Source organism: Meleagris gallopavo, chromosome 26 (genome assembly GCF_905368555.1).
Source record: "Meleagris gallopavo chromosome 26, MGAL_WU_HG_1.1, whole genome shotgun sequence".
Classification (NCBI taxonomy): domain Eukaryota; kingdom Metazoa; phylum Chordata; class Aves; order Galliformes; family Phasianidae; genus Meleagris; species Meleagris gallopavo.
The window spans coordinates 2,172,268-2,184,782 of record NC_139429.1 but is presented as its reverse complement, the minus strand read 5'-3'; the positions used below and the strand labels follow the sequence as shown (position 1 = coordinate 2,184,782).

At 51.5% G+C, this 12,515-nt stretch overlaps 1 protein-coding gene across 5 annotated transcripts in view; it reads left to right on the top strand.

Annotated features, from left to right (window-relative positions):
* Positions 1-12,515, top strand: part of LOC100547810 (opioid-binding protein/cell adhesion molecule homolog) — a 255,000-nt gene that overhangs the window by 228,132 nt on the left and 14,353 nt on the right. For all 5 annotated transcript variants that reach the window (XM_085209223.1, XM_085209225.1, XM_085209222.1 and 2 more), the window contains one exon: positions 9,623-9,855. In XM_085209223.1, coding sequence (XP_085065349.1) covers positions 9,623-9,855 — 233 coding nt within the window. The remainder of the gene's footprint in view (positions 1-9,622; positions 9,856-12,515) is intronic.

The window sequence follows — 12,515 nt, the reverse complement described above, 5'->3', positions numbered from 1 at the left end:
CCATTCCCAGAAGGTTAATTGAAAGGCAGCCATCTTGGTGACGTTTAGACAAATGAGGATAATTATGTGTTCTCCAGCTCTTTGAGAGGTTAATTGCTTAGATGTACGAAGACTTGAAGAACAAAGAAGGAATAAATCAGAAGCAGGACTATGATCTGATAATGTAATTTGGTATATTCATGTACAACTCAAACAAATAAACCCCCCCTAATTGCATGAAGTCGTTGGGCTGCGCAGACGCCCTGCTGTAGGGTGCTGATGGAGAGGTCTCCTGCCAGCTGTCAAGCTGATGGCTCCTTGAGCAGGGCCTTCCTCTTGTACCTGGGATGACTTCATCCATTGGGTCCGTGGAGTCTTCTCCATCTGCAGGATGTGTGTTTGGGCTCCTGGTAAATGGAAGGAGTGAATGAGCTGGGGGATGGCGCAGGAGATCTTGAAGTTCTTCCAGTCATCTTCAGATGTGACCTTTGTGTTCCTCGTGTTTGGCTGTGCTGGTTTTGGTCAGACAGAGTTATGGCAGTGTGGTCCTGAAAGAGATCAGCTCTTGGCATGGTTTGGAGGAACTACCGAGCAACCCGATGGAGCTGTGGGTGTCCCTGTTCATTGCAGGGGAGCTGGACCAGACGACCTTTAAAGATCCCTTCCAACTCAAACCATTCTATGATTCTGTGATCTGGGCTTCTGCTGCACGTCTGCATTGCCTTGCTCCTCGAACACCTCAGCCACACAGGTATTGTGGTGCTCTCCAAGGCACCCACGCACTATGCTCAGAAGGGATGCAACGAAAAACACCCTTTAGGTCAGTCCATCACCCACGTGCTTCAGCACAGTGGAAATACCGAGCACGTTGCACTGACATTGCTGGTTTATTTGAGCCCCATGTGTTAGCATCATGGTCATCAGGTGCATTTCTTTAAAGCACATCCTGATTATTGTTCTCTTGGTGTTCTCATCTGCTGACAAACTCGGGAGAGAAGAAATTTTCTGTTCCAGAGAGTTGAGACGTTCGTAATGCTTCCACATACGCACACACAGACAAATGAATATCTCTATACAGGTGTGATGTGCTCTGGCTGCCAGTTGCCTGGTGCTTGGAGCAGCCAGCCCTGCTTTCCGAGCCCGCAATGAAGTACAGTGAGCACGGAGCAGACAGGTCAGGGGAGGCGCGGGAGCGGCGGGCAGAGAATTTCCTCTGGTGGGTTATTTTATTTTGCCTAATTGTTGGTGAAATTTCTGCAAATTGGCAATTATATTCCTGGGCTGATTGCTTACCCGGGTAATTTGCAGATCTCTCATTTGGCAGCAGTGCTGTGCGGCGTTCGCTGTGAAATATGGCCTCAACCTCTACCAGCACAACTTCCCTCCTTTTAGGCACTATTAGTTCTGCCCACGAGGCTTCTGCACCCGAAGCCTTGTGCTTGCATCACTAAGAGATGCTGATTTTTTTCTTCATTATCCCAAGGCCCAGTGGTGTTTGGAGCGTTGGGGCCGGTGGGTGGCTGTTGTTCCATCCGTCTGTCCATCAGGGTGAGGTGATGTGCGTGAAGCCGCATCCAGGCTGCGCTGTGCTGGGAGTGGGTGGGTGCAGCTCCGTGCTCAAGGAGTTGGAGCTCTTATCAAAACCTCCAGGCTGTGCACGACGCTGAGCTTCCCAGCCAGGCAACGATCAAATACTGTCTGATTTTTCAACCATGAGGGTCAGGAAAATGGTGCTTTGCTTTTTCTGCCCAGCGGGAGCTTTGGGGTGAAACGTCTTCATCTAGAATCTCTTCTTCTCCCCCCTCACCCCCCCTCCGGCTCTGGGGAACTCTGAATTGATTTCAAACCAAAAAATGCCTCCCCACGCCCAACCTTTGAGGAGTCCCGCGCCTCAGCCTCCAAAGCACCGCCAAGTGGTTTTTCCACCTATTTGTCAGGCTCGTCTGAAATTGCAGTTTAATTCTCCGTATTTGCTCTTGTATTGTGTATTAAGATACAGCGAGTTTATCCAGCAGTCCAGCTGTTTTGAAGATAATTACTACAGAACTCAACCTGATGTAAAATAATCCTCCCGGGCAGGCAGCCAAGAGCCTGAGACTTATCCTCCAAAGACTGAAACCTCTCCATTACCCTTAAGAGCCGCAGAGATAGGAGCGGGTGTCTCATGACAAATATATTTTTCCTGGTAATTAATGGCGGGTCAAGAGAAGGGCTGGGGAGGGGTCTGTGTGTGTGGGGGGGGTGATGTGGATGGACAGACTGACAGACTCACAGAGCACACCTGGCCGGATGTCCATCCAAAGTGACTTGCATGCCGTGCCACCGCTTCCCTTGGGGACATCCGTGTGCCCCTTTGCAAAACCTCTGTTACCTCCCTGTCCCACACTGATGGATCCCATGGACTCTGCAGGTCCAGCGTGGATCCCTCAGAACTGATGTCAGCTCAGTTGCGCATTGGTGGTTGTGCATCCCACCAGTATGGGCTTTTGCTTTTAGGTTGGTGGTTGCACAGTGTTTTCACTGGTTGCCAGCTTCAGCCTCTTTTGTTGGCGGTGCACAGAGGCAAATCAGACGTCAGTTGCATCTGCTACAAGGCAGCGCTCATGCTGTCCTGGTCCAATTTTCCCTTTTTGCCATCCAGGGACAGCTGTAAGATCAGTTTGCTCAGGCTATACAGAAGATCATTCTATCCCAGGTGTGTCCTGGCCCGTGCTTTAATCAGGTTTAATCAACATTCTTTCTTCTTCTATATCCACGGGACACTGCTGGAGTCACCAGAGCTGTGCCTGCATTGTCCCACGTTGAAAGTGGCTGTGGTGGAGACTGTCACCATCCCCATCAGGATGGCTGAGTCATAGCGGTCGGAGCCCAGCATTGCTGCACGTTAATTACCACTACTTAGCTGCATGACCAACTGTGACAGTGAGACAGTTATTTCTGCCTGTGAAGGTGGTAGAAAAAAATAGAAAGGGGGAGAAAAAAAGGAATGGAGAAAAAAATCAACCCATCCCAAAACCTACACCACACAAGTAGAGGGCTCCGGGTTCTCGGCTGTTCAGGTCTGCTAACACCGTGAGCAATAAACTCAGCTTTTCTTCTCCTCCTTTTGATTGAAGAACACTAGAAATCAGCCAGGGAGCAGGTGCTGCATTGTGTTAGATTAGCACTGATTGAATTCTTACACAGGTGCTGATTGAGGTGCCCATCTCAGCACACACCGGTGTGCTGGGAGCGCAGGAGCAGTGGGACCACATCCTTTGGGGCTGTCAGTGGTCTCTCCTGGTGTTTTTTCTCCCCTGCTGGGCCACAGAGCATCAGTGCGGGGTGAGAGAATTAGGTGAGAAGCCACCCCCACTCCTGCAGGCTGCTGGGATGCTGCAGGTGATGTTACCCAGGGGAGGCAGTGATGCTCTGGTGGGCAGTGCTGGATGTTGGAAGGCTGTTTGGAGAGGAGCTGGGAGGATGCTCAGCTCAGCCCAGCCCAGCCAGGCTCTCTCTCCAGAGGTGTTTTCCTGGGACTGAATGCCCAGCTCAGCGCCTTCATTTTCATCTCCATTCAGGAGATCAGGTGTGGATGCACACATTGACTTATTCCGATGTTAGCATTTAAGTGCCATCTGCTCTATAAACATCCCCATTGATTTGCTCTATCAAAAGGCCTCCCGCTCTATTTCTTTTGCTGCAGCCTCATATTTTCTTATGAAGATTTCTATTAAGCTAATAATGGCTGTTGGCCACCGGAGGCTAAGGCTGATGCTTTCTGATCTTCTCTGCTGCAATGGGCACGAGGATAACATCTTCTCTGTAGCTCTGGGAAGGTGTCAGGGGGCATATTTGCTCAGTAATGATGCTTGTGTTGTCTTGCAATGGGAGCACGGTGCCTGAGGCAATGGGTGGTTTCCCATAGCTGTGTACAGACATATGGAGAAATGTAATCTATAGGCATAGGTTGGCAGAGATAACAGCAGGAACAGGTGGATGTGCAGAAGAGAGAGTTGGGTGCTTGTTATTTTCATGTCTCTCACAAAGAAGAATTGAGTCAAGGCAGAGAGCATCTCAGCAAATAGCTCAGGGCCAGATGTGACTGCGGGAGGCAAAATCTCATTTCAACACCCCGTCTACTTTTTTGGCGGGGGTGAAGATGTCCACGCACAGATGTGCATGTGGAAGGACCTGGTAGAACCTCCTGATCCGCTGCTGGTGGCTGACAAGCTGGTCTCCTGGGAGCAGAACGGGAACACAATGAGTCCCTTTAGGAGGGGGCTCTGGTCAGGCTTGGCAGTGAGCTTGGGCCAAAGGATCTGGGGGTGGTGGTGGTCACAGGGGCTGCACAGAGGCTGAGGGCTGTGCGTGTGCTGCAGTGCATCAGTGCTGCTCTGCGCAGCTTCACCCCTCGGGGCTGCACGGCGAGGGTTAAGGCTGGAGTTGTGATGCCTGGCAAAGCCAGCGCCCGCCTTCTTCATCATCTTGTTATTATTCTAATGTCTGGGAGCTGCAGTCATGGACCAAAACACCATTAAACTCTCTGAAATGGAGTAACAAGACAGCCCCGGCCCTCACAGGCTTATTATCTTCGCAGATGGATATTTTATATTTAGCAACCTCTAATGTATCAATTTGGGCTTTGATTTTTCATGGGGACCGGCTTCTATTCTGGTGCTGGGGCAGAGGGAGCAGTGCTGTGGGGGAAGCGGAGGGGAGAAGCCCTCCTGGCAGCAGGCTGGGGGGTTTGGAGGGGGGAACAGGGGGGATTCCTCGTTTCCTGGTGGTCTGTGCTGTGTTGGAACCGTGCTGAGATCGCCTGGGGAACCCCGGCGGTGCGGTAGCAATGGGCCTGGCAATTAATTAAATGTGCAGAAATGGAGAGCTGGTGGTGGAAAGGGAGGTGGTGGGAAAAGGAGCAGAACAAATGTAAGTCGAGTCGGGCCGTGGGGATGCGGCTGAGGCTGCACTGGTATTGCTATGGAAATTGCTGTTGCTGTGTCCTTGGCAGAAGAAGAGATGTGAGTTGGAGATTCCTGCGTCGGGAAGGGTTGGGGTGGCCCTAAAACGGGAGCTTGGGTCCGATCAGGAGAGGTAGAGTCACACAGCCCCAGTAGGACAGGAGGGAGAGGGAAAACCACAGATAGCCCAGATGAAAAGAAAGATGCCAGCAGAATGGGATGAAGACTGAGTGCCTCCCGTCCTCCTCCTGGAGAATAAATCTCAGAGCTGATGGTGCTGATGCTCAGCCCTGCCCTGGGGAGCTGCTGTCCCATCCCCACCAGCACACACTGCAGATGTCCTGGTACCTACAGCTGATGTGATGCTTTACGTTGTTGGGTGAGGATTAGAGGAGCCGCGTGCTTTGCTGGCCTGTTTCTAATTTGCATATTTAACGAAGTGGGAGCTCCGCCAGGTTCTGTTCTTTTGTGTTTACTTCTGAAGAGCTGTGTTTATTTATTATTACAAATAAATCTCTTCTGCCTTTGCTCCAGCCGCCCCGAATAAAAGGCATTCAGAGCCACGTTCAGAGCCTGGTAGCTCTGTCACTGGAGCAGGTACTGGAAAAGAGGGAAAAATCCCAGCAGGAATCCCCTGCAAACATAATTAACGATGGCTTCTCGTACTGGGTGCTCACTCTGCCCCTTGGACAGGTGCTTTTGGCTGGAAACTTCCCATGCTGAAACATCACGCTGTCACTATTGAGGATGCAACAACCCAGCAGGGGCTGTGCCCCTTCAGCATCCTCACTGACCCATCTGCATTTGGGGTATCCTGACAGTATGGGCATCCCGTGTCCCTGCAGCAGGTGCCAAAGCCACCCATACCCTGCTGGGAAGATGGGGCACACTCAGCTCGTGGCTGTGGCCGTGTCCTCATGTCGGGGTCCTCTGCTCCATCGTGGCTCCAAGCTGCTTCTCCCTCGCTCCTGATCTGGGTCAAATATTTTAGCTTCAGAAAACTGGGTCAGCCGACAAGTTTGCGACCGATTTTGGCATCTCCATTTGTCATTGGGAAGAGATGTGTAGCCTACAGGAGTGAAAAATGGTTTGGGGTTGAAGGGCTGTAAAAGTATTTAGAAGAATGGATTTGTTTGTTTGCATAAGGAAGTGAGAGGGTTGCGGGTCGATGCGCAGACGTGCATCTCCCCTGAGGCTCCTGCTCTCCCTTAGCCCTGCTTTGCAGCTGCAAAAAGACTGTGCTGCCCCAGCATTCTGGAGATATCCATCCTTTGGGTTATTTTGCACCAACAGATCTCAGTTTGGAAGCCTTGCTTTACTCCCCTAACTCTTCATATGTCATTTATCCCTTGGAAAGACCCGTACTGCCCCGATGTGTTATTTCCCTCACCGTGGGGCAGCCCCTGCTTGCAGATGTGCAGCTCCAGGCTTGGCCACGCTGCCACTGCAGGGAAGGGCTGAGATGTGCACAGGGGAAGGCTGGGAAGGAAGGCAGCAGGTGTTATTTTGCATCCCATGCATAGGGAAAGTGCTGTCAGTGTCATTAATGAGGCTGGGCAGGCGCCTGCCATGGGAGCATCGCGGGGGTCCCCGCTAATAGGGGCGGGAGGAGGAAGATGGTCAAACAGCACTGCCAAACACAAAGGCCATGTCGGAGGAGTTATTTGTATTGTTGACACTAAGTGAAATAATTCCTCGGAAAAACTTCAAAATTAGCATTTACGGATGAGGAATGGGTGCAATTAGAGAGGAAGAAGCAGAGCATCGGTGCCCCCAGGTCCCTCCCTCATGCATCTTCCCACTCTGCCACGCTTGGGTTCATTGCCCTCAACTCTCACGGGGTGTTGGCATTGGTACAGCTGTTCCCATCTCTCTGCAGAGCAAAGGGATGAATGTGGGGCTGGGCAGATGTTGCCTTCTTGAGGCTGTGTTTGTCAGTGGGGTGCAGGGTGGGATGGAGCTCAGACAATGCACAGCGTCCAGGTCTTGCCCTCACACCCCAGCAAGATGGGCTGGTGGAGAGCAGGCACCACAGTGAGGTGCTGCTGGTGGTGAGAGATCTCTGCTCGAGGGAGTTGATGGTTTGAGCGGGGTGGATATGGAGAGGATGGAATAAATTGTGTTGCATGAAGAAGTGCTGCAGAAGGGAGCCAGGATGAGGCTGCGGGTTTGGGCTGATGCTTGCATCTCCATTCAAAGCTGTTCCCCTGCCTCACTGGCTCCAGGTGAGCCATGGAGACAGGAAGGGGTTATTTCCCTCCTGCCTGACACATGCTTTATTTTCTTTTGTCCCTTCTGGACTCGTAACGGAGCGATTCTTCTGGAGATGGATATGGTGCCTCCAGGAGACTGTTAATGTGGGTTTGTCTTTGTTCTTAATTAGATCCCTTCAAGGGAAAACCTCCTGGCCCGTTTTATTATCCAGCTTTGTCAGAGCTTGTCTGCTTTATCTAAACACTTTGAAGAAGTCTCTTTACCTGTTTGCTTACTGAAGACATTATCATAATCCTGGTCAATTGGAAATAGGTAGCAAAGGCGGCTCGGAGATGAGGGAGTGCTGGCAGCTTAGCTGCTAATGGATATTGCTTTCTGAGCCTGATGAAGAAGTTGGCAGGGCGCTCTGTGTGTTGGGGTGTGTTGGTGTTTGCTGTCACCCAAAGCAGGGAGGCTCCGTGGGTCGGTTCTCTGCATTACTGAAGCACAATGGCTTCCCAGTCCTGTTCACTTTGAGTCTTCTTGATGGAAATCAAATGCTATGGGTAAGGAAGGCTGATGCTGTCCTCGTTCCGGGCCACAGGAGCACATCTGTCCGTGTTATGGGACCGGTGGAGGTTTGGCTTCAAGCCCCAGATGAGGGCAGGAGATGCAAAACGAGCAGCCCGGGCTGCCAGGGGTCGTGTGCCCACCCCAAACAGCCCCAGTTCAAGTGAGCTGGAGCCAGTGAGTGGTGTTTGAACATTCCCAGAGACGGCACAAGCGCATCTTCCTGTCACTTCAAACCCTGCTCCTTGTACTTCACCCCTAATGAGGGGACCCGGGAGTACCTCGGAGGGCTTTAGTCTGGATATTTATATGAGCGCAGACATGCAAGTTGTCTGTTTTACATATTACTGCCCTGATTTTTCAGTGCACGCAATGAATAATTTACAGAAACCGTGTGTAAGTATCTCTTTATTATTCATTATAATGAAGTGAGACAGCAGTAATAGTCCACTAGACTGGAATCCCCCAGGGCTGAACTTAACTAGGCTGTGCTTAGCTCTCCCCCAGTTAATTTGAATGGAGGACTTGCTTTCTCATAAAGGGCGATGCCTACGCTTGGCACGAGGCCACCTCACCTCCCTGGTGACGGGACAACCAGGACACCTGCCCTGCAGTGTGCATTTCTATGGCAGTGGTGGCACGAGGATGCTCGGGCTCCAGGAGTGCCCCCAGAGCCATCGAGCTTTCCAGGCGTCTGCGTGCAGTGCAGATGTACAGCTCCTACATGGGGAAAGGGACTTGTTTGCAGGAGGATGTATTGCTCACTCCTCCAAACCACAGACCTATGGGGACCCCAAAACACACCACGCGTTGCCCCATCTCTCTGCTCAATTAATCTGCATCGAGACGATGCTCAGCAAGCCCGGCATGGGAGGCATATAGCACCCAACCCTCTGCGTGGCGGAGATGGGGCAGCCCTCCTGCCCACCTCTGAATTTATTGTCGTGTGGGAAGGGACGTGTGAGAGCTGCCTGATTGACTTCAGTGCCTTGCCCTAAGTTGCTGCCAGCGTGAGCTTGTGCCTGGGGTTGTTTTTTTGGTTTGCTTTCACGCTGAGAGAGCTCTCCGACCGCAGTCCTCAGGTGGGAAAGAAAGGCAAAGCTCCCGAGGAACGCTCAGCTCTTAATTTACCCAAATGGCCGTGGTTTGGCTGCGGGTACCGCGGAGCCAGTGAAGGCCAGGAGTAAATAGATCGCGAAAATCTATCAAATGGAATGAAAAGCCACGTTTTCAGGGAACATTTTAATTCCTCTTTTTATTCCCTTTCCCCGGCTCTTCCTTGCCAAGCGTAAGTCAGCGCCGCGGACCGGAGCTCCCCAGCCTTCGTGCTTCTCGTGGAGGGAGGGAGCCAGGCAGGAAATAAATAATTGCAATGACTGTGTTGTGTTTTCAAGGCACTTGTAGGATTTACAGCTGCTTATCCAAATGTTCCCTTCTCTTCCTGCGTGCTGGCTCGCCATCTCTGGCTCTTTCTCTTCTTCCTCTCTCGGTGTGCGCCGGCCGCTCTCCCCCGCCGTGGCGGTGTATATCACACTGGGATGGCTCCAGGGCTGTGCTGACAAGCCAAACTGTCAGCAAATTTTACAGCTTCATCTCCAATCCTGGGCGAGCGGGGGATGCGGGAAGCCTTTGCGGCGCGTGGAGGTCAAACCTAATGGGATTTTCATCTGCGCCTCCCCAGAGCCATGGGGGGAAAAAAAGAAAGGAAAATAGGCAGTGCCATCTTCTGAGGAATCTTGCCATGATGGGGAATGCAGGTGGTGGTGGGAGGGTTGCACTGCCTTGGTGTGCAGCGTGTGTGGGGCACGCAGTCCCCATGTCGGCTGTAGGGTGTGGGGGGATGGTGATGATGCTCCCATCCACTTTTGGGAGCTGGGGTGTGCTGTATGTGTGTGTGTTGGCACTGGGTTGGTGACCTTTCTGCTCTTCTTTTGCAGGTGTACCGTGGATGACAGGGTGACACGAGTAGCGTGGTTGAACCGCAGCACCATCCTGTATGCTGGCAATGACAAGTGGTCTATAGACAACCGCGTGGTCATCCTCTCCAACACCAAAACCCAGTACAGCATCAAGATCCACAACGTGGATGTGTACGATGAGGGGCCCTACACCTGCTCTGTGCAGACAGACAATCACCCCAAGACATCGCGCGTCCACCTCATCGTGCAGGGTGAGTCCTGACGTTCATGGTGCTGGTTTTGAACTGAATATTGAAGAAGAGTGCCAGAGGGTTTGGAGGCCCTCTTGGTGATGGAGATTTTGGGTGGTCAGTGGCATGAGACAGGGATCTGTACAAGTGTTTTCTACGTCTAGGAGATGAACTCAGGTTGTCCATGCTTTGCTGTGTTGTGTGTTTGTGGCACGGGGAGGGGAACACCTGGAAATTGAAACTGGGGCTGGCATCTCCCTTTTCATACCATGTGGCTCGGTTTGCTGCACTGGGGAGTTGTTTGTAAGGTGCTTCAGGAAGGTGGAAGGCAAAGAATTGTCAGATGTGGTGGAGAAATGGACTCAGAGAGTACAGGGAATCAAAGAGCACAGAGAAATGGACTCAAAGAGCACAAGGCTGTAGGAAAGATGGCAGATGGTGTGTGTGGGGGGCTTCAATGATCTTTCGGCGTGGGGCTTCATGGAGAGCGTGTTGGCATAGCAGCTGATGTTGGTTTCAAAATCGGCATCCTCAGATCTCTTCATCTGGGGGATTGTTGGTGCTTGCAGATCAGGGTGCCTATAGCAGCATGGGCTGCAGTGAGGTGTTTGGGGGCCTTTCTTGCACCAAACATGTCTTTGCCTTGGTCAGTTGGCCTCTCAGCTTGCCTAGCTCACCCTAACATGCATGCTGCTTCCCCAACCTTCCCAGCTGCTAACACTGCCAGTGGAAGCAAACCGAGGACCACTTGGAGGCGTGATGTGTGGGGACCAAACTCAAGCCCACCAGTGAGATGACCCCATAGAGTGCTGGGGCTGAGCCAGTTATGAAGCACGCTGGCATATTTCCAGGGGGATCTTGGTTTGCTGGAGGTCACCACTGGGCTCCCCAGCTCCGGTGGATGGTGCCTCCAATCCTGACTCCTTTGCAGCAGCTATCAGCTTTTGTCCAGTCTGTAGATTAATTTTTCAGAGTTAGTGTTAGTTCAGGTTAGATAAAGATAATGAAAGTTTCCTAATCCTCTTAAAGAAGATTTATCTGGCTGAGTAGAAAGCTCTCAGAATACAATAAAGCGTGTATAAAACCAGGACCTAATCTTTCCTTTAATTTCAAACAGCTGATGGGTATTGATTTTGCAATGAGCAAATCTGTAAAATTTCTCAGCCTCAACATGTCTCTGAGAAGCCCCCAACACGGATATGTATATATTTATGTATCCTTCTCATTTGGAAGAGGCAGGGTTCGATACAGCCACCGATCAAAGCAGGGAAAACCTCACCCAGCCTGTCAGCTCTCCTGCAAGGTGTGAGAGATGGGCGACTTGCTGCTTCCATGGGCTGCTATGTGCCTGTTTGCTGCCAAATCTCCATAGGAGTTTGCAGTGGGGCTCTGCTCTGAGCATGCTGGGCTGTCCCGGGGTGGTGGTGGTGCAGAGAGGGGAGGGCGTAGCTTGGAAAGAAGGGAGCAGAAAGATATCAGAGCATTCCCTCCTCCCCCCTTAGTGATTTGCGTATACCAGCCGTCCATCTGCAACGTTTAATCTGTTTACCCTGTCTGCTCACTAATAGTGCTAATCCATCCAGTCAACACCTGTGAAGCATCCGAGCTCTTTCTGCCTGATGGAATGACACCCACCTCACCCCTCGCCTGCAGAGGCTTGGGATGGATGGCTTTGGTCACACACACAGCAGAGCCTGCTCTTGGCTCCTACCACCCCAAAGGTTCCTTGGAACTGGTCAGGTTGTGCAGCATGCAGGGCTGCAGCTGGTTCTGCCCATGGAGCACAGGCTTTTCCGTGTGCTGTATGAGCAAACAGCCTGAAATGAGCATGAGAGCAAGAGAGATTACATCTCCTCCTCTTCTTTTCCCCTCTTCATGCTCCGGCTCGTAATAAATCTCCAGCACCTAACACCCAATATCTTGCCTCGTAAAATCCCCGTGCGATTATCTTATCTCATTAAAGCAAGGCCAAAAATCCTTTTATTCCACAAAGATGTTGGTGCCAAGTGCTGGTGCTTGAGTGTGCTGCAGCGGAGGAGAGCAGCCTGCAATGCACCCCCAAGGCTCAGAGGGGCAAAGCAAGGGGTGGTCGCATCCAGAGCACTTGTCTGGTCACCAGGGATGGAACCACCACCTTATATTTGTCAGAGCTGTCCCGGTGTCAAATATGGGTTCAGGACTCCCTCTGCAAAGCAGGCACTGTCCTGGTGGCACTCCCCACACAAGCAGGCAGTAAAGACCAGTTAGCATCCGTGTTCAGGTCAATTAATTTATATTTGTATTTTGCACAACTAAAAGTTGCCCGGATAGATTATTGATTCTTTATCCCTGTATTCAATTTGGTTTTAATTGCGCTACTGCAGGGCCAGACCTTCCCTCCTAGCAACCCGGCGATAAATCTGCCAGCGAGTCACAATCAACAGTAAATGTGTCTCTTCGTGTCGTTATTAATATGTCTCTGGGATTGGTTCATTACAGCAGTTAACAGCACTTTGTAAGAGCGGGGATGGCGGGAGGCCAGGCAGCTTTTTTCCTCTCCCTGTGACGACAGGATGGATGCTGGTAGGCACGTGTGTGGTGTTTTGGTGCTTGGGGGGGGGGTTGCAAACACAGGGAGAGCTGGGATTTCATGTGGTGTAAGAGAGAATGAGCTGCCTAATCCCTCTCTTATCATAAAGAGC